The 20,759-nt window shown below is 44.8% G+C and overlaps 1 protein-coding gene across 2 annotated transcripts in view; it reads left to right on the forward strand.

Moving 5' to 3' along the window:
- The window catches only part of LOC121582701 (fibrinogen C domain-containing protein 1-like), a 235,010-nt gene extending 218,301 nt beyond the window's left edge, over window positions 1-16,709 (forward strand). For both annotated transcript variants that reach the window (XM_041898717.2, XM_041898718.2), the window contains 2 exons: window positions 13,130-13,309; window positions 16,202-16,709. In XM_041898717.2, the coding sequence (XP_041754651.1) occupies window positions 13,130-13,309; window positions 16,202-16,464 (443 nt within the window). In that variant the 3' untranslated portion in view covers window positions 16,465-16,709. The remainder of the gene's footprint in view (window positions 1-13,129; window positions 13,310-16,201) is intronic.
- The last annotated feature ends 4,050 nt before the right edge of the window (window positions 16,710-20,759 follow it).

A 20,759-nucleotide genomic window follows, 5' to 3' on the forward strand; every position in this document is an offset into this window, starting at 1 on the left:
TGGCCTTATCCTTGCAGCCGAGATTCAATGTAGGTTTGGATTCCGTCACCGTCTCTGTCATTAATCAGGTGTCCTCTGGCCTGTTTTAACCCTTAATGTCAAAGGGCAGGACTTTCTATTTACGAATGTATCATTCACCCGTCGACGGTTTTCAGAGTTACCTGGAATGACAGAAACAGGGTATTGGAATCCGGCTCGAAGGACCAAGCTGTTACGTGAATTATTTAACAAACTATTTTAGTGTCTCTGTGCGTCTCCCAAAAGGTTGTAAATCTTTTGGGATTTAAGTAACGGCCAGAGTCCCGGTCTGCATAGTCAGAGATATTTATTCATTGAGAATTCTGCCATCACAATTTCAGAGTCCATCTTTTATACTCATACGTCATACAAAAAGAAATCTGTAGGCGGGCTGTAGTTTTCCACTCTAAAACTGCTCTACTGACCTTCAGTTCACACACACACACATATACACACATGCATACACACATACATACACACACACACATATCCTACTCCCTGCTTTACTCAGTTATTGCCGTTCTCACAATATTCTGAACCATGTTTTCATAACAGTTTCTCCCCTCCCTAAATTGGGAGGCCTCTTTATCTTAGTTTCTCAGTTGTCTTTGTTGTCTGGCCTAACTCTTACTCACATTGCTAAATAGTGGCTCAATGCCATAGCTTTTACTGGTCCTACACTCACACATTTCTAACACATTATACACAGTTTCAGGGTGTAATAATTAGTCATTAATAATTAATCTATCACCTTCTCCCTTACCTCACCTCACTGATCAACTCATCCTTGACCTCTGGCTATGTCCCTTCCGTCTTCAAGAGAGCGAGAGTTGCACCCCTTCTCAAAAAACCAACACTCGATCCCTCTGATGTCAACAACTACAGACCAGTATCCCTTCTTTCTTTTCTCTCCAAAACTATTGAGCGTGCCATCTTTAGCCAACTCTCTTGCTATCTCTCTCAGAATGACCTTCTTGATCCAAACCAGTCAGGTTTCAAGACTCTGTGTCACGGAGGCTCAGGCACTGCTAAAGCTAACTCTCTCTCCTCTGCTCTTGTCCTTCTAGACCTGTCTGCTGCCTTTGATACTGTGAACCATCAGTTCCTCCTCTCCACCCTCTCCGAGCTGGGCATCTCCGGCGCTGCTCACTCTTGGATTGTGTCCTACCTGACCGGTCGCTCCTACCAAGTGGCGTGGCGAGAAGCTGTCTCCGCACCACGTGCTCTCACCACTGGTGTCCCCCAGGGCTCAGTTCTAGGCCCTCTCCTATTCTCGCTATACACCAAGTCACTTGGCTCTGTCATATCCTCACATGGCCTCTCCTATCATTGCTACGCAGACGACACACAACTAATCTTCTCCTTTCCCCCTTCTGATAACCAGGTGGCGAATCGCATCTCTGCATGTCTGGCAGATATATCAGTATGGATGACGGATCACCACCTCAAGCTGAACCTTGGCAAGACGGAGCTGCTCTTCCTCCCGGGGAAGGACTGCCCGTCCATGATCTCGCCATCACGGTTGACAACTCCGTTGTGTCCTCCTCCCAGAGTGCGAAGAGCCTTGGTGTGACCTGGACAACACCCTGTCGTTCTCCGCTAACATGAAGGCGGTGACCCGATCCTGTAGGTTCATGCTCTACAACATTCGGAGAGTACGACCCTGCCTTACACAGGAAGCGGCACAGGTCCTAATCCAGGCACTTGTCATCTCCCGTCTGGATTACTGCAACACGCTGTTCGCTGGGCTCCCTGCCTGTGCCATTAAACCCCTACAACTCATCCAGAATGCCGCAGCCCGTCTGGTGTTCAACCTTCCCAAGTTCTCTCACGTCACCCCGCTCCTCCGCACACTCCACTGGCTTCCAGTTGAAGCTCGCATCTGCTACAAGACCATGGTGCTTGCCTACGGAGCTGTGAGGGGAACGGCACCTCCGTACCTTCAGACTCTGATCAGTCCCTACACCCAAACGAGGGCATTGCGTTCATCCACCTCTGGCCTGCTGGCTCCCCTACCTCTGCGGAAGCACAGTTCCCGCTTAGCCCAGTCAAAACTGTTCGCTGCTCTGGCACCCTAATGGTGGAACAAGCTCCCTCACGACGCCAGGACAGCGAAGTCACTCACCATCTTCCGGAGACATTTGAAACCCCACCTCTTTAAGGAATACCTGGGATAGGATAAAGTAATCCTTCTTTGACCAAGAAGGAGAGTGATGGAGTGCTGAATCAGATGACCTGGCCTCCCCAATCACCCGACCTCAACCCAATTGAGATGGTTTGGGATGAGTTGGAATGCAGAGTGAAGGAAAAGCAGCCAACAAGTGACTCCTTCAAGGCTGTTGGAAAAGCATTCCTCATGAAGCTGGTTGAGAGAATGCCAAGAGTGTGCAAAGCTGTCATCAAGGCAAAGGGTGTCTACTTTGAAGAATCTAAAATATAAATATATTTTGATTTGTTTAACACTTTTTTGGTTACTACTTGATTCCATATGTGTTATTTCATAGTTTTGATGTCTTCACTATTATTCTACTATGTAGAAAATAGTAAAAATAAAGAAAAACCCTTGAATGAGTAGGTGTATCAAAACTGGTTCTGTAGGTTCATTACACAGAAAATCAACCAAGTCTGTTTTGTTTTACATCCATTGTGATAAAACAACAGTTCCTCTATCAATGCGAAAAATATTTCCAACACTCCCCCTCTATAACCACCATGCCTGTGAAATAGAACATTGTCATGCTCTGATCCCATTTTTCCACATAGTTTTGAGATCAGGCGTGCGCGTAGTGGATGTGGTTTGATGTAGTTTACAATCGAAGTTACCTGCTGCAGTATACACTGAGTATACCAAACAGAACAGCCTCAATTCGTCGGGGCATGGACTCAAAAAGGTGCCAAAAGCATTCCACATGGATGCTGGCCCATGTTGACTCCAATGCTTCTCACAGTTGTGTCAAGTTGGCTGGATGTCCTTTGGGTGGTGGACCATTCTTGATACACAAGGGAAACTGTTGATCGTGAAAAACCCTCCAGCGTTGCAGTTCTTGACACAAACCGGTGCGCCTGGCACCTACTACACCATATCATGTTCAAAGGCACTTAAATATTTTGTCTTGCCCATTCACACTGTCTCCTCCCCTTCATCTACACTGATTGAAGTGTATTTAACAAGTGGCGTCAATAAAGGATTTTCACCTGGATTCACCTGGTCAGCCTATGTCATGGAAAGAGTGTTCTTAATGTTTTGTATACTCAGTGTATCTCCGAGTTCTGTGCTCAGCTGTTTTGCCGCCAGATGCTCTCGGTGTAACATACAATGTCTCCATATGGCAGAGGTAGACACTAGCGTTCATAACTAGAGTGCAGAGGCCTGCCCACCGTCCTGCCATAGATGGAGCCCCATCTGTGCAAAAGCCGACCATTCGATCCCATGGAATCTGTTTTTTGGGAATCATGAGACAGAACAATGTCAACATGAATAGCATCTCCTAACATGTAAAGTGAACAGAAGTCAATGCATGGGCATCTCGGGCCTCACAGCTAACGTCCATTTGGAGAGCATAAGCCGGGGAGTTTTTGAGTCGTTCAGTCAGTTTTCTCTTGATTGCTAGCATAGCATAAATTATTTGATGTGCGTTTCTGTGCCTCTGCCTCCCCACACATTGTTTTCACCATATCAAAGTATCTGCAATAGTGTGGTTTCATAGCGTAGCGGACCTAGCCATTCACAGTGGAAATTATTCAAGTGCAACGGTCAGGTGCAGTGTTTTCCTATGATCTAAGGGTGCTCTCTGGTTTAATTTAATCTTTAGATTTGAATAATTTCACCAGGGTTTGCTGTTTCACCAGAGTTTGCTGTTTCATCAGGGTTTGCTGTCAAATTAGGCCTCATCATCAGTCCTTGTAAACCCTCTCTGTCAGACCACGCGGAGACATACAGAGCTGCAGGATTAGTAATTAATTAAATGAGACTGAGCCACTAGCAGTTAATTTTGGTGAGGTTTGGATAGGAAGAGAACTGATCTTCTGATGAGGTGCGACTGGGAAATGCCGTTGGCTCCTGCCAATCTGTTTCTGCTCTCTTGCTCGCTATGGAATTGTTAAGCCAAACATGTTTGACTTGGTAATGAGTGACATGTAGTTGGCAAGACAGCACAAACAGATCTGGGACCAGGCTACCTTAATGCCCGTTGCTGCTTGAAATATAATCTACAAACTGAACAGTTGTTCTATTGCTCATTTGGGTTCTCTTACCTTGTTTCTGTATGTTTCAAGTTTCAGTTTCAAGTTTTATTAGTCGTATGTACGGGATACACATGGTATACACCATCCAACAAAATGCTTACTTGCAAGTTCTTCTTTGTAATCAGAGCACTATGTCATATCTTCACTGTGACCGCAAACTATCGCAGCCTGTTCCCATTGCTTACAGTTCAGTAATCATATTTGATCCGTGAAATCTCAGATCACTAGCTTAGTTTGAAGCTACAAAATGAAGCTTTACTTTCATTATCTCTCTTTCAAATCTCTTTTCATCCTAAGAAAACACCTGTATTCTGAGAATTTGTTTTGAACACTAAAGCTAGAGGCTGATATCTACTGAGCTGCAGCCCCCACTGTTAGTCTGTCTGAAACACCTCAGAGTGACTGGAGTCCCCAGGTTGGGCGGGAGGGAGAGAGAGAGAGAGAGAGAGAGAGAGAGAGAGAGAGAGAGAGAGAGAGAGAGAGAGAGAGAGAGAGAGAGAGAGAGAGAGAGAGAGAGAGAGAGAGAGAGAGAGAGAGAGAGAGAGAGAGAGAGAGAGAGAGAGAGAGAGAGAGAGAGAGAGAGAGAGAGAGAGAGAGAGAGGAGAGAGAGAGAGAGAGAGAGAGAGAGAGAGAGAGAGAGAGAGAGAGAGAGAGAGAGAGAGAGAGAGAGAGAGAGAGAGAGAGAGAGAGAGAGAGAGAGAGAGAGAGAGGTGTCAGGAGGTGTGTTGCTGTCAGGAGGTGTGTTGCTGTCAGGAGGTGTGTTGCTGTCAGGAGGTGTGTTGCTGTCAGGAGGTGTGTTGCTGTCAGGAGGTGTGTTGCTGTCAGTCACTTCCTGCTGTAACTTTGATCAGAGCAGTGCACAGCTTTGGCCTGGAAGCACGATCAGTCTACACAGCAGGGGGAAACAAGAAACAGAAGGGGGGATGTGTGGAAAGAGGGATGGCAACCCTTTCCTCCTCTAGCGCTCTCTGCCTGTCACTCTTTCTCCACCCTCTCTCTCTCTGCCCTCTCTCTCTCTCTACCCTCTCTCTCTCTACCCTCTCTCCCTCTACCCTCTCTCCCTCTCTACCCCCTCTCTCTCTCTACCCTCTCTCTCGCTACCCTCTCTCTCTCGCTACCCTCTCTCTCAACCTTAATTGGATATAATTTAACCAGCCATGACACCCCTGAACTGAAACAGACTCAATGAGTCAGTCGCCTCACAGCCGGTTGTGTGTCTGATGTCTCTGTGTGTGTGTTTGTATCTGTACACAATACAGTGTAAATCGTCTGTGGGCTCCGTCTGCTGAGCTGGGTTGGGGTCAGTCGATGTCCATCTCAGTCAGTCAGTCAGTTTCAGGAAATCTAATTGACCCACTAGATTAACTGGAGATTTGTCAATCACTGGATTTAGTTTCTTTCTGAAAGATTTAGTTAATTCAATCTTGAGCATTTGTATTTTGTATTTGTATTTATTATGGATCCCCATTATCTTCCTGGGGTTCGGCAAAATTAAGGCAGTTATACAATTTTAAAAACATTACAATACATTCATAACAGATTTCACAACACACTAATGATGTGCCCTCAGGCCCCTACTACCACATATCTCCATGTGTACGTGTGTGTATAGTGCGTATGTTATCATGTGTGTGTATGCATGTGTCTGTGCCATTGTTTGTGTTTTTTTTATCTGATTCTGCTTGCATCAGTTACCGTATGTGGAATAGAGTTCCATGTAGTCATGGCTCTATGTAGTACTCTGCGCCTCCCATAGTCTGTTCTGGACTTGGGGACTGTGAAGAGACCTCTGGTGGCATGTATTGTGGGGTATGCATGGGTGTAAGAGCTGTGTGCTAGTCGTTTAAACAGACAACTCCGCGCTTTCAACATTTAATTAGGACTAACTTATTCCTTGCCACCGATTCTGAAACTAACTGCAGCTCTTTGTTAAGTGTTGCAGTCATTTCACTCGCTGTAGTAGCTGATGTGTATAGTGTTGAGTCATCCTCATACAAAGACACACTGGCTTTACTCAAAGCCATTGGCTGCACTCGGGAATTCCTGATTCTACCTGGATTATTTTGGAGAGGCTTCCATTAAAGAACACCCTATGTGTTCTGTTAGACAGGTAACTCTTTATCCACAATATAGCAGGGGGTGTAAAACCATAACACGTAATTTTTTCCAGCAGCAGACTATGCTCGATAATGTCAAAAGCTGCACTGAAGTCTAACAAAACAGCCCCCACAATCTTTTTATCATCAATTTCTCTCAGCTAATCATCAGTCATTTGTGTAAGTGCTGTGCTTGTTGAATGTCCTTCCCTATAAGCGTGCTGAAAGTCATTTTTTCCTAAACTTTACTAAGGGTTGGTAATAGGCTGATTGGTCGCCAGTAAAGGGGGCTTTACTATTCTTAGGTAGCGGAATGACTTTTGCTTCCCTCTAGGCCTCAGGGCACACACTTTCTAGTAGGCTTAAATTAAAGATATGGCAAATATCAGTGGAAGTATCGTCCGCTATTATCCTCAGTAATTTTCCATCCAAGTTGTCAGACCCCGGTAGCTTGTCATTGTTGATAGACAACAATCATTTTTTTACCTCCTCCACACTCACTTCACGGAATTCTAAATGACAATTCTTGTCTTTCTTAATTTGGTCAGATATACTTGGATGTGTAGTGTCAGCGTTTGTTGCTGGCATGTCATGCCTAAGTTTGCTAATCTTGTCAATGAAAAAATAATTAAAGTAGTTGACAATATCAGTCAGTTTCGTGATGAATGAGCCATCTGATTCTTGCTTGCCTATGGAGCAGTGAGGGGAACGGCACCTCCGTACCTTCAGGCTCTGATCAGTCCCTACACCCAGTCGAGGGCATTGCGTTCATCCACCTCTGGCCTGCTGGCTCCCCTTCCTCTGCGGAAGCATAGTTCCCGCTCAGCCCAGTCAAAGCTGTTCGCTGCTCTGGCACCCCAATGGTGGAACAAGCTCCCTCACGACGCCAGGACAGCGGAGTCACTCACCACCTTCCGGAGACATTTGAAACCCCACCTCTTTAAGGAACACCTGGGATAGGATAAAGTAATCCTTCTACCCCTCCCCCAAAAAAAAAAAAAAAAGTTGTAAAGTGGTTATCCCACTGGCTATAGGGTGAATGCACCAATTTGTAGTCGCTCTGGATAAGAGCGTCTGCTAAATGACGTAAATGTGCCCTTGAGCAAGGCACTTAACCCTAATTGCTCCTGTAAGTCGCTCTGGATAAGAGCGTCTGCTAAATGACTAAAATGTAAAATGTAAATGTAATGATTCAGAGAATGATGGAGCTGAGTTTGCCTTTTTTCCCAATATTTCATTGAAGGTGCTCCAAAGCATTTATCTTTGTTTCATAGTGTAGTTTCTTATTCTTTTTATTCAATTTAGTCACATGATTTCTCAATTTGCAGTATGTTTGCCAATCGGTTGTGAAGCCATACTTATTTGCCATTCCTTTTGCCTCATCCCTCTCAACCATACAATTTTTCAATTCCTCATCAATCCACGGGGATTTAACACATTTTACAGTCATTTTCTTAATGGGTGCATGCTTATTAGTAACTGAAATAAGCAATTTCATAAATGTGTCAAGTGCAACGTATGTTTGCTCCTCATTACACACCACGGACCAACAAATATTATTTACATCAAAAACATAGGAGTCACTACAAAACGTATCGTATGACCTCTAATACAGTATATTAGGCCCAGCCTTTGGAACTTTGGTTTTCCTAGATATGGCTACTATATTGTGATCACTACATCCGATGGATCTGGATACTGCTTTCAAGCATATTTCTGCAGCATTAGTAAAGATGTGATCAATACATGTTGATGATTTCATTCATGTGCTGTTTGTAACTACCCTGGCAGGTTGACTGATAACCTGAACCAGGTTGCAGGCACTGGTTACAGTTTGAAGCTTTTTCTTGAGTGGGCAGCTTGATGAAAGCCAGTCAATATTTAAATCACCCAAAAAATATACCTCTCTGTTGATTTCATATACATTATCAAGCATTTCACACATGTTATCCAGTTACTGACTGTTAGCACTTGGTGGTCTATAGCAGCTTCCCACAAGAATTAGCTTTAGGTGAGGCAGATGTGGTCCTCTGTAGCTCAATTGGTAGAGCATGGTGCTTGTAACGCCAGGGTAGTGGGTTCGATCCCCTGGACCAACCATACGTTAAAAAATAAAATAATTATGCACACATGACTGTAAGTCGCTTTGGATAAAAGCGTCTGCTAAATGACATATTATATTATAACCTGTAGCCATATTACTTCAACAGTTTTTTTCAATTGTTTAAGCACAATTTTGAAAACAGGGCCTGGAACACTTTTGTCAAAACTATACACGACTTCATAAAAACAAATTTTTTTTACCATAAGAAACACACACATTTCATATGACTTCAATCTTTTTGAACCAGTTACACACTGCTGTTGCTAACCTAAAACACTTTTAGCAAATCTAATTCTCAGTGATTAGAGTACTGTAAATGAAGTACACAGAGAAAGTACAACTATACAAACACTACACAAGACCAATGCTGCAGACTGAGGAAAATATCATTTATTTCTCTCCATATACCCAAATCAGTCAACATGTCGAATCACAACAAAACATGTCCCAGTTTTCATGCTACTACAGTAGTGTGCATAACACTGTTAGCTCAGCAAACAACAGTCAAACGTAAAATACTGTATCCAGTACAGGTTACAATTACAGTAAATAACAACAACAACAAACATAAAAAATAATCTGAAAAAAACTGACAATATTGTACAGAAAATACTACAGTAAACATACTATACATTATCTCTTCACCTAGCTGGATCTGGCCAGAGAATTTCATCAACATCACAAGCAATATCCTCATTAGCAAGACACCGCGGGAAGAACCGTCTTGAATGTCGAATCCATCCTTGCACAGCTGCGGCGTCGACTTGGTCACAGGCGTCCTCCATGGCCTGAATGAGGGGTACCTGAGCCTGGGGCTGGAGATCGTAAACCTTCCACCGCCATGCAGAGAAAAACTATTCGATAGGGTTTAGAAACGGAGAGTATGGTGGAAGGTATAGTACTGTCAACTGTGGATGGTGTTGAAACCAGTTCTGGACCAAAGCAGAGCGGTGGAATGACACATTGTCCCAGATGACAGTGTATTGCATCTGGTGTATTTCATTACCTGCTGTGACGATGTGGTGCAATCGGTCCAAAAATGTGAGAATGTGAGGTGTGTTGTAAGGGCCCATTTTGGCATGACGGAGGAGAACCCCATGCTGTGAAATGGCAGTGCAAAGGGTGATGTTACCCCCACGTTGCCCTGGGACATTGATTATAGCCCTGTGGCCAATGATATTTCTGCCACTCCTTCTTGCTTTTGTGAGGTTGAACCCTGCCTCATCAATATATATGAATTCATGCAGGATTTCCTCAGCATCCATCTGCAAAACTCTCTGAAATACAGTGAAAGACAAGATTGTGTAGTTCAGGATAGGTCTAGTATACAGTCAATGTAAAAAAGTCATGTGTGCAGTATGCAACATCACAGTGCTAAAGTGAACAATACAAACCTCCACATACTCATGCCGCAGCCGTTTGACCCTCTCTGAATTCCGCTCAAAAGGCACTCGATAAAGTTGTTTCATTTGAACCTGATATCTTTTCAGGATGCGTGCCAGTGTTGACTGAGAGACCTGATGGACATTATTGAAAATGGCATGGTCACCGATAATGTTGGCTTGTAGTTCTCTGAGCCTGATAGCATTATTGGCCAAAATCATGTTTATTATCTCTCTTTCTTGTTCTTGCGTGAATATGGGCCCCCTTCCTCCTTGTCGTTCCCGACCCTCAATCCTATGTAGAGAATAATACATGTAACTTACTGTACAATGTCACAGGAAGGGGTATCACAAGTGCTGATATGGTGCATACAATAAGCGGCTGATTACTGTAACTGTAGACATATCTTCTTTTACCTGTTTTCCTGTCGAAAAGTCCTTATGACAGATGCCACTGTATATCTGCTAAGATTTGGCTGAACTCTCAGTCCAGCCTCCCTCAGCGTCAATCCGTGGTTCACAACATGGTCCACTAGTGTTGCACGAATGTAATTTGATAAGTTTGGTCCTCTTCTTCTTTGTGCACGTTCTCCTCCTGCTTCAGGTCTTCCTCGACCTCTGGCTCGGCCTCTGCCTCTGCCTCTTCCTCTACCTCCTTCTCCTCCTCTGTGTACTCCTCCTCTCACCCTCACTCTTCTTCTGACTCCTTCCATTTTGGTTGAAGGCAGGTGAACCTACCTGCTGCATTTTTATAGTGCTTAAACCTGATTGGTGTGTCTACAATTTAGCAATAATGTGTTTGTGCACCTGATGGCTGTGTTTAACAGATTGGCTCATAGGTGTGGTAATTTGACAATCAGTGCTTTGGAATTGCAAGGAAGTGACATCATGATATACTTCTGTGTCTGATGTATACAAGTGTGTTTAGTGTTTTGCAAATCACTGTGTGTAATGTTTTGCAAATAGTGTGAAGCTGACAATGTGCTTACAGTTGTGCAAATCTAGCCTTGTGTTTTGCTCCTTGAGTGTAAGGTTTTGCTAATTGTGGGGAAAGTTTAATTTTAGTGTGTAAGCAATCGTAAAAAACTGTAACATGAAACCTCTCTAATCTTTACAGGAATGTGGTTCTGAATATAAACAGCAACACCTCCACCACTGGCATATCTGTCTTTTCTGTAAATGTTATAACCTTGTATTGCTACCACTGTATCATCAAAGGTATTGTCTAAGTGAGTTTCAGAGATAGTCAGAATAGGCACACCGCCTCAGTGCTAACACCATAAATCTGGTTCATAGGCACATGATTGCTGTATACAATAGCTGTAGGGTCAGCAGAGGCATTCAGGGCAGTTAGAGGGACATAAATTAGGTTACTTACATTGTGTCTACCATTGCCCCTGGTATAATGTACATTTGCAAAAGCATTATGATGACTCAGCAACACAATGGTAGAACTGAGCTGGGCTTGGGTCATTGATACATCATTGTCTCATTGCAGCCTTATAATGCTGTGAAAGGATACAGGAACCCAAATGATTTGGGTGGATCCCATCCTCCTTATACAACATGTTTTGTTTCCAAAAGGTATTGAAATTGTCAACAAAAGTTACACACATTGAGCTGCAATAATCACGTAGCCAGTTATGAAGAGAAAAAATACTGCTAAAGTGTTCAATGCCACAATTCAGAGAGGGCACAGGGCCAGATATGATGATGTCTAGCAGAGAGTCAATCAGCTCTTTGAAATCCAGTTTCAACTGTTCAGAGCTGCCCTTCATAATGTCATTAAAACTCACATGGACTACGATAGAATCGATGTCCATGTCCTGGCGTAGTACATTCGGGAGCAGCTTAGTAATGTCATTTACTCGAGCTCTGGGATAGGACATTGTTTTTGCACCAGGAACAGTGCAGGCCTCCGACAGATGGAAAAGCACCGCTCGATCCAGAGCAGGGACGGAAGGTTGCCGACGTCGACTTTGAAATCGTAGGAGAAGGAGAAGGAGTAGGAGTAGGCATAGCGGCTGCAGACACAGGTACCCCCAGCGACAAAGGTGCAGGAAGATCAGGCTCCAAGGCGGCAAAACTATTTGTTGTTTGTATCAGCTCCGGGCCTCTCATTGGGAGTGTAGATTGCTTTGCGGGAGGCCGCTGTCTTCGGCTTCCACGGCTCGTGACATGTGACCGTCATTGATTACCATGTCCTCTTGCTGTGCTCCTTCGACTCCACTATCATATGGGGGAGGAGAGGCAGGAGATGGCTCCCCTGGCGAACGAACTCCGGGCAACACCGGCCAGTCAGATAACGACAAACGACAAGATGGAGATGCATCCAACATGCGCAAACGCCATCCAGCCACCGGCATAGAAAAGGTAAACATTCCACTCTCTGCGTTTTCCCCAGTTTCTTACGTAGGCTGGCTACCTGCGTGATCAGGGAAGCCACCTCAAGCCTATAATCCTCAGCAAGCAAACTATTGGAAGTCTGAGTGATCCAGTTTGTCCCGAAACAAAGCGTAGTATATACAGCTCCTACAGCGCTGGAACCGTTCATTTATGGGTAAATGTCCATTCACACACACACACACACACACAAGACACACGCACACACACACACACACACACTCCCGAGTGGCGCAGCGGTCTAAGGCACTGCATCTCAGTGCTTGAGGTGTCACTACAGACACCCTGAATTGATTCCAGGCTGTGTCACAACCGGCCGTGATTGGGAGTCACATAGGGCGGTGTAGGCCATCATTGTAAATAAGAATGTGTTCTTAACTGACTTGCCTAGTTAAATAAAGGTTAGATAAAAATAAAAAAAATAAAAAAAATACCTGCATGCGTGTGTGTGTCAATCAGAGTGTGTACTTTAAGTGCTTGGTTTGTGAGGATCCAGCTGCTGTCTTTAAAGTTATGTGACAGACCATGTGTTAACGCATTCAGACGGAGCATCCTGCTTCACTGTGGGGACCTCTCACTTACTGTAGCAGGGTGACTTCTGGGAACTGACTGGCAGGTGGGGAAATGATGTGTTTTCGTGGAAGACGCACTTTGTAGTACCAAGCTGTTGAATGGCTTCGGTGGGTTTTTCTCTGACCAACAAGGCGGTCTCGTTCCCTCAGGGAGGGGCTCTGATTGGTCACCTCTAACACCTTCTCTCTTTCTCACTCTCCTTTCTCCTTCATTCTCTCTCTCTCTCTCTCTTCTCTCTCTCTCTCTCTCTCTCTCTCTCTCTCTCTCTCTCTCTCTCCTTTGTGCCCCCTCTCTCTCTCTCTCTGCAGGGCTGAAGCAGATTCATGCCTTGTCCATCCAGGGTAACTATGAGTTGAGGATTGACCTGGAGGACTTTGACAACAGTACAGCCTACGCCCAGTACGAGACCTTTGGAGTGGGCCTGTTCTCTGTGGACCCAGATGACGATGGATACCCACTGACGGTGGGAGATTACTCCGGAAACGCAGGTACATGTTTATATCTGACTGACCAGTTCCCTTTGGGGATCAATAAAGTATATACCTAAAAAACTCTAATCTTCAATGAAAATTGAACATTGACGTTTGATTCTAATGATAGATTAGGTCGTTGTAGACCTAGACATCGATCAAAGACTAAAGCACCCCAAACACAAACATATAAGCTTCAGATTTACGCCTCAAATACTACAAGTGTAACTCAGCAATGCATTGACTCTATCTATATTCATATCTGCTGTGTCATCTGCAGTAGTCTTGTTAATATTGTTAAGTGCTGAGGGAAGGAGGGAGGGAGGGACAGAGGGAAGTGTTTGGTTTTGGTCCCCACTGTGTTGTGTTAGTGTCCAATGATTAAACAATATAGACAGACAGACTGAGGGGGACAAACAGTGTCTGTCTATTCCCCAAACGCCACATCTCAGCCAGTGCTCCGTCAACGTGAATAAATTACTAGTCAATGAATTACTGTGGTTGACCTGCAGCGTAAACAAAACACTGTCTCACACCCGTCGCTACAAAGAAGCAATTTGAAGAATCTTTGGGTCACTTAGCACAGCACACAGACAGAGAAGGGGGACAGATGAGAGAGGAGGGATGGGGAGAGGATGTAGAAAGGAGAAGAGAGAGAGAGAGAGAGAGAGAGAGAGAGAGAGAGAGAGAGAGAGAGAGAGAGAGAGAGAGAGAGAGAGAGAGAGAGAGAGAGAGAGAGAGAGAGAGAGAGAGAGAGAGAGAGAGAGAGCTTATAGCTTCTCTTCCTACTGCAATGCAACTGACCTTCAACTGACAACGTGCCTGTTGGACATTTGAATCCCACTGCAGCATGTGTAGCCTCCCCCCTGTATCCTCGTACCCTCTTAGTACCACTATTATTGTTGTTATCATCCGCAATGACTGTTTTAGACACCTACCACTCTTCTGCCCCTCTCACACACACACATACACACAAATACACACACACACACATGCACATACACACACACACACAATTTCCTCTGATCTGGGATGTGTAGACAGGTGGTTATTGTGGCTGGAAGCAGCTGGATCTTAATGGTGTTCAGTGGAGCCGCCCATCCCGTCCCCGTCCCTTTACCCAGACAAGGTGACACTGAGCGGGCTGCAAATGAGACGCTAAGTGCCCCTAGCCTGGTTCCTCTCTCTCTCCCCTTATTTAGTTTCATCCGGTAACCATCATCATGCTGTCACAATGGGTTGAGGTTGTATGTTTTGATCTTTTTTCTCTGTTTTGTCATTGCTCCTGTCGGAACTAGTTGCACCATGGGTTACCGTGGAAACTGCAAATTGAGAGAGGGGTGGGGTGGCAGAGGGAGTTTGGTTGGAGGGGAGAAGGGAGTAGCAGTGGACACACCCAGCCTGGGGATTTAACGGCTTAAGATGCCCAGACGAGCTGCTAGTGAATACCTCACCGCAGGAGAGGAGGGTTTTCCTCCTCTCCTCCATCAGGTGTTTTTCTATCCCCCTCTGGTCACAGACACAGCATGAAGCATTATAGAAAGCGGGAGATAGGGAGCGAGGGAAAGAGTGAAAAACACTCATACACAGCCCGTGTAGCTCAGTTGGTAGAGCATGGCGCTTGCAACGCCAGGGTTGTGGGTTCGTTTCCCACGGGGGGCCAGTATGAAAATGTATGCACTCACTAACTAACTGTAAGTCACTCTGGATAAGAGCATCTGCTAAATGACTAAAATGTAAAAAAATTGATATATAAATCCACATCCAGGCACTCATATCCTTTTGTTCATCAAGAGCCTGAAGAGTTGCCATGAAACACCAATAACAAATACATTATTCTCTGAAATCGTTTATTGTGTGGTACAGAATGACATCACTCAACATCCCCATGTGCAGTGCCACTGCCAGTAAGCCAACCACCCTAGTGTGACATTCAGCTCAAAGCTGTAGCCTATACAGATGTAGGATCTTAATTTGATCACTCTTTTGTTGCTGGGAATTTTCCTTCAGAACAGGAAATGCAAACTTGTGGTGTATTTGAGTTTTAAAAAGGCTTCTAATGTTTGTAATTTCCACTTTGAAATTTCAGACTTGATTGGACAAAATGTCCAATAATTATAATCCACATAATGATTCACATTTCCTGTTGCTACAGGATTCTTTTCTGCTTTAGCAAACTGACTCAAATTAAGATCCTACATCTGTAGCTAACAGTGTCCTGTACCTCTCTGTAGTTATATTTCTGCTGTAGCATCAAAGCTCCTCATTGTATATGTGTGTGTGTGTGTGTGTGTGTGTGTGTGTGTGTGTGTGTGCACTTGCACACACATATGTGTGTGTGTGTGTGCTGTGACAGTTGTGTAGTGATCGGATCGTTAGGGAGGTGATATTAGCAGAATGATAAAAAGGTCAGCCTAGAGCCCTTTGATAAATAAACAACATAGCGTTGTAACCCTGTGATTTATGTAATGAGGACTGATCTTCTAGAAAGGAGAGGAGGCATCGCTCTCTGATCTCACGTCATTTATGGAAATTATTGATTGTAAAATCCTGAGTCATTTAGGTAAATGAATGGGAAAGCTGTGCTGCTCTCTGATGTAAGAGATCTCTGGTCAAATACATTAGTTGAGCTAGGAAGGACCAATCAAAGCACTGAGAATTATTATTTTTTTTGATCATCCTCTCTCAATTATCTTCTTCTCCTTTCTTGTCTTCCCATCCATCCTCTATTTCTCCTCTGTTCATCCTTGTCCTTTTCATTTGACTGTGTGTGTGCTTACGTGTGCGTACGCGTGTATGTAAATATGGTTGTGTCTTTGTTTGTACATGAATGTACCATAAATGTGTCCTTCACCCATCCAATCCGCCCCCCACCTTCCACCACCAACCCGCTCCTCTCCCACCATACAGGCGATGCTCTGCTCAAGCACAACGGGATGAAGTTCACCACCAAAGACAAGGACAACGACCACTCTGAGAACAACTGTGCCTCCTTCTACCACGGCGCCTGGTGGTACCGCAACTGCCACACGTCCAACCTGAACGGACAGTACCTCCGCGGGCAGCACACCTCCTATGCTGACGGCATAGAGTGGTCCACCTGGACCGGCTGGCAGTACTCCCTCAAGTTCTCTGAGATGAAGATACGACCCGCGCGCGACGAGAGCAAATGAGTATATGAGGCAATAACAGAGGAAAGGAATTGAAAGTGTTCAGAGTAATAAAACCACACCCTCAGATACTGTTTACTGTCTGACTAAAAGGATGGACATCTTTGATTCGTTTACTACTATTCTCTACTGTTTCCTGTGGAGCCCTTGTCCCTCTCCACCGCCCCCCAGCCCCGCCCAACTTCATGTGCCCCATCCCTACCCTTAGTCCCCTATCACATACTAGTGTGTGCTGAGGCTTTTTGTGCCCCCCCACACACACACACTTCCTTCACAACAACCTCATGACCTCACCGCAACAGGAAATGAGTCTGATTCACTCTGTTCCTCACTCTTTCTGTTAGTGCTTCATTTATATCTAGTCATTAGTCAATTATCTGTCTATTCCTTCTGAGCCTTGACCTTGTCCTTGACCTCTCTCCTGTGTTTGTTGTTGTGCCCTGTAACCAGTAGTCCTATTCCCACAGTCCTTTGCTGCGTTGTTGCCAGTCAGCGAAGCGTGGCGTTACCGTGTGACCTTAGAACAAGTGACTGATTCATGATATGTCAGAAAAGGAGATGTGACATTACAGCCGGAACAAACACACACAGACACACATACACACACAAACTTACACACACACACACACACACACACACACAGACACACACACACACACACAGACACACAGACACATACACACAAATTTACACACACACACACACATACACACACACCCCTTGCCCCCTGAAGCTACAATATGACCACAGCTCAACTCAGTCTGTCACCTAAAGTGACCTGGCTGCATTGGCCTCCCAGTCAGGAGACATGCAAGAATGGCCCAACCCACGGTACTGCTTACATGTCACTTTATTGCAGATAGACTCGGTAGGAGACACAACACAATGGAACAGCTACACCGGTGTAGAGAGGGAACAGTTGAAGAGAGAGACAGAGAGAGACAGAGAGACAGAGAGACAGAGAGACAGATACAGAGACAGAGAAGAAAGACAGAGAGCGAAGAAAGAGAGAGAGAGGACAGATCAAACAGAGGGGTCGAAGGGAATGACTAAATGAAAAGGGGACTAAGAAAATGGGAATATACAGAGAAAAAAAGATGGAGGAGATGAAATGGAGGAGTGAGGAAGGAGGATAAATGAAGGAGATTAAATGGAGCGGTGAGGAAGGGGGATAGATGGAGGAGAGGAAATGGAGGGGTGAGGAAGGGGGATAGATGGGGGAGAGGAAATGGAGGGGTGAGGAAGGGGGATAGATAGGGGAGAGGAAATGGAGGGGTGAGGAAGGGGGATAGATGGGGGAGAGGAAATGGAGGGGTGAGGAAGAAGGGATGAGTAAACAAGAGGAAACAGATGTCATTCATCTGACTGAGGCCATTAGGGAGCATATTGGACACAGAGTCTGATCACCAACCAAGTTACTGCTACTACAAAGCCCCAGATGGGAACGCTACAGTGTGTTTTACTGTCTGCGTGCGTGCATGTGTGCTTGTCCTCAAATCACTCTCCCAATCGCCTTAAGAGTCCATTTCAGTGATCCATTTGAGCTCCTAGTCAGTCAGACAGACAGCATGTGTAAAGATGATATGATGAGGACTATCAAGTTCCCATTGGTAGTGGGTGAATGTAGGAGGCAGCAGGATGGAAAAGAGGAAAATAGAGGGAAGAGAGTGGGGTGAAGTGTTGGCCTACCATAGAAAGAAAGAGAGGAAGAAACATTCTGTGACTGCTACCTTCCAGAGCCAGGAGTGTCATGACAGAGAGGGTAGTCTGTTATTCATCTGTTCCTTTAGGAAGTAGAGCATGTTTTAACCTTTGCCCCCACGACCACAAGGTTAAATAGTCCCCTACTCCCCTGAGCATTTGAATTCTACGCCTGTGTTTTCTCAATCAGCTGCATCACACATGGAAACACACACACACACACACACACACACACACACACACACATACATACACAAACACACTGACACACACACACACTGACACACAAATGCAGGCACACACACAGAAACACACAAACACACTGACAGACACACTGACACACACACACACTTACACACACACTGAAACAAACACACACTCTCTGATACAGTCCTTTAACACAGCCACATACACATTCTGTTTCCATCTCATCCTTTATGTTCTATTTCATCCATATCTCTTTTTTTATCCACCTCCCCTCTTTTCATCTCCTCTCCCTCCCCCTCCTCTCCCCTTTCTACTCCATCTCCCCTCTCTCCTCCTATCCATCTCCCCTCTCTCCTCCTCTCCCCCTCTCTCCAGCTCCCCTCCTTCCTCCTCTCCCCTCTCTCCTCATCTCCCCTCTCTCCTCCTCTCCCCTCTCTCCTCCTCTCCCCCTCTCCCCATTTCCCCGTCTCCTGTAATGTATTCTGTTCTGTAATCTACCCATGTCTAGCTGGATGTCTAGGTTTTCTGCTAGGGTGACGCAGGCTCTTTTCTGCTGGCTCTAGCAGAGGAACTGTTGCTGTAAAATACAGTTTGCCGCTATCGACCGATCCCGCACCCATGATTTTCTTTCTGAATAGGAGTTCAAAAATTTGTCGGGAATGACAATAATAAAAATTAAAAAATGTTTGTCTGTACAGTATTATAAAAAAGAAAAAAAGCACAATAGCAGAAGTTTTGCTAACAATGAAATTGTGCTATTCTGAATATTTTTTTCAATTGTTGTTTTCATTCTGGATTTTCTTCAGATGTACTGAAAGCTTTAAAGATATGTGTAGATTTATTGTACAGTGTGTATGACCTTTAGAGCATGTCCAACTGTTTTCATACTATGCCAAAAGACAAAAGAGAACTCAAGCACACAGACTTTACAAATTACAAGTCAAAAGAAGAAAAAAGACAAAACCAGAGCCCGTATTTCTCCTCTTTTACCGGACTGGGCACAAGAGAAGGCATGGCCAGCTATAGTTTTGGGGGAGGAGCAAGTGAGAAAGAGGAGGGGCTTAGTAAGCACATGAGGGCATGCCCACTATGGAAAACAGCACAAATTAATCTATACTGAAGCGATGTCAATGGCAAATCTGGGGGACATTGTGGCTCTGATTGCCCTGTTGGACATTGTGGGGACATCTTTGATCTAGTCAGATATGTTGGCTCTACTGGGCATACTGGCTCTATGGGACACACCAGCTCTGGAGGACATTTTGATCTGCCCTTGCTGCCAGTGTGCCCAAAGGCATTGTGATGAGCATTGCTCCTCAGACACTGGATGGGCTATGTGTTTTATCCTGGTTCTTTTTCCAGTACAGGACAGGACAGAGGAGTGTGTGGACTGGACTGCAGCACCCACAGAGCCCCAGCTCCATGCAGCCAACTATCCACATAAACCTGCTCAGTCTCAGTCAGCCATAGAGGCAGAGTCTCAATTGACCAGGAGTCCTGTGGTGGTAACACAGAGCAGAGTCAGAGTCCATCCACTTCTACAGTCAGCTAGTCTGCCTCTGCTACCACTACTCAGCTCTGAAGCCAAACATCAAAGAACCAACCCTCTAATCACAGTATCAATGCGTTATTAACAATAATCACATTACCATGGAAACAGAATTATATGGGATAGTTTGATGACAAAAATTTGTGTTGGGGTAAAATAGTAGTCATGATTTCAAAGGGTATTTTGCAAGTTAAAATGGATAAACGTGTAAAGTTTAATGAGATGCTGGAATGAGTCAGACTGATGTCTTGATGTGACTGACTGACCTGGAGGACATTAATTTCTCTTTCTGTGTGTCTGTGTGTGAGAGTGTGTTGGTTTGTGTATGTGTGTGTGTTGTGTGTGTCTGTGTGTGAGAGAGAAAGGAAGGGGTAGGAATCATCAAAGTAAATGTGATACTTATGTACAACTTGCCTCCCTGCTATTTGTGTTGATAACAGAGATATAAATAAATGAAACATTCATTCATGTGATAACTGATTCCATAGTGGCTCACCCCCTTCTGGTCATGTGTTGAACTGCGCTCCTCATTCTAGCCCCAACACCCCTTCTAATGTAAAACCTTCAGCGTCAAATAGTGCACGTTATATGTATTATCAACGTACTGTACACCCCACACCAACCCCCACTCTCTGAGAAGTTTAGAAACCCCACAGTCTTTGTTCCAAAGCCCCCACCCGACCTTTACTTCTCTCACTTCCAGTCTGCTGTTACAAGCACCATCCACCCTCCCTCCTCCCCGTTTAAATTCTAGCAACATCTTGGCTCCAGCAGTCGATGTGATAGAGGAGTATAAACAGAAGAGGTATCCCTCTCTCCCGCTCATTCCCTCTCTCCCTCT

This window comes from Coregonus clupeaformis, chromosome 15 (genome assembly GCF_020615455.1).
Source record: "Coregonus clupeaformis isolate EN_2021a chromosome 15, ASM2061545v1, whole genome shotgun sequence".
In the NCBI taxonomy this organism is placed as follows: Eukaryota; Metazoa; Chordata; class Actinopteri; order Salmoniformes; family Salmonidae; genus Coregonus; species Coregonus clupeaformis.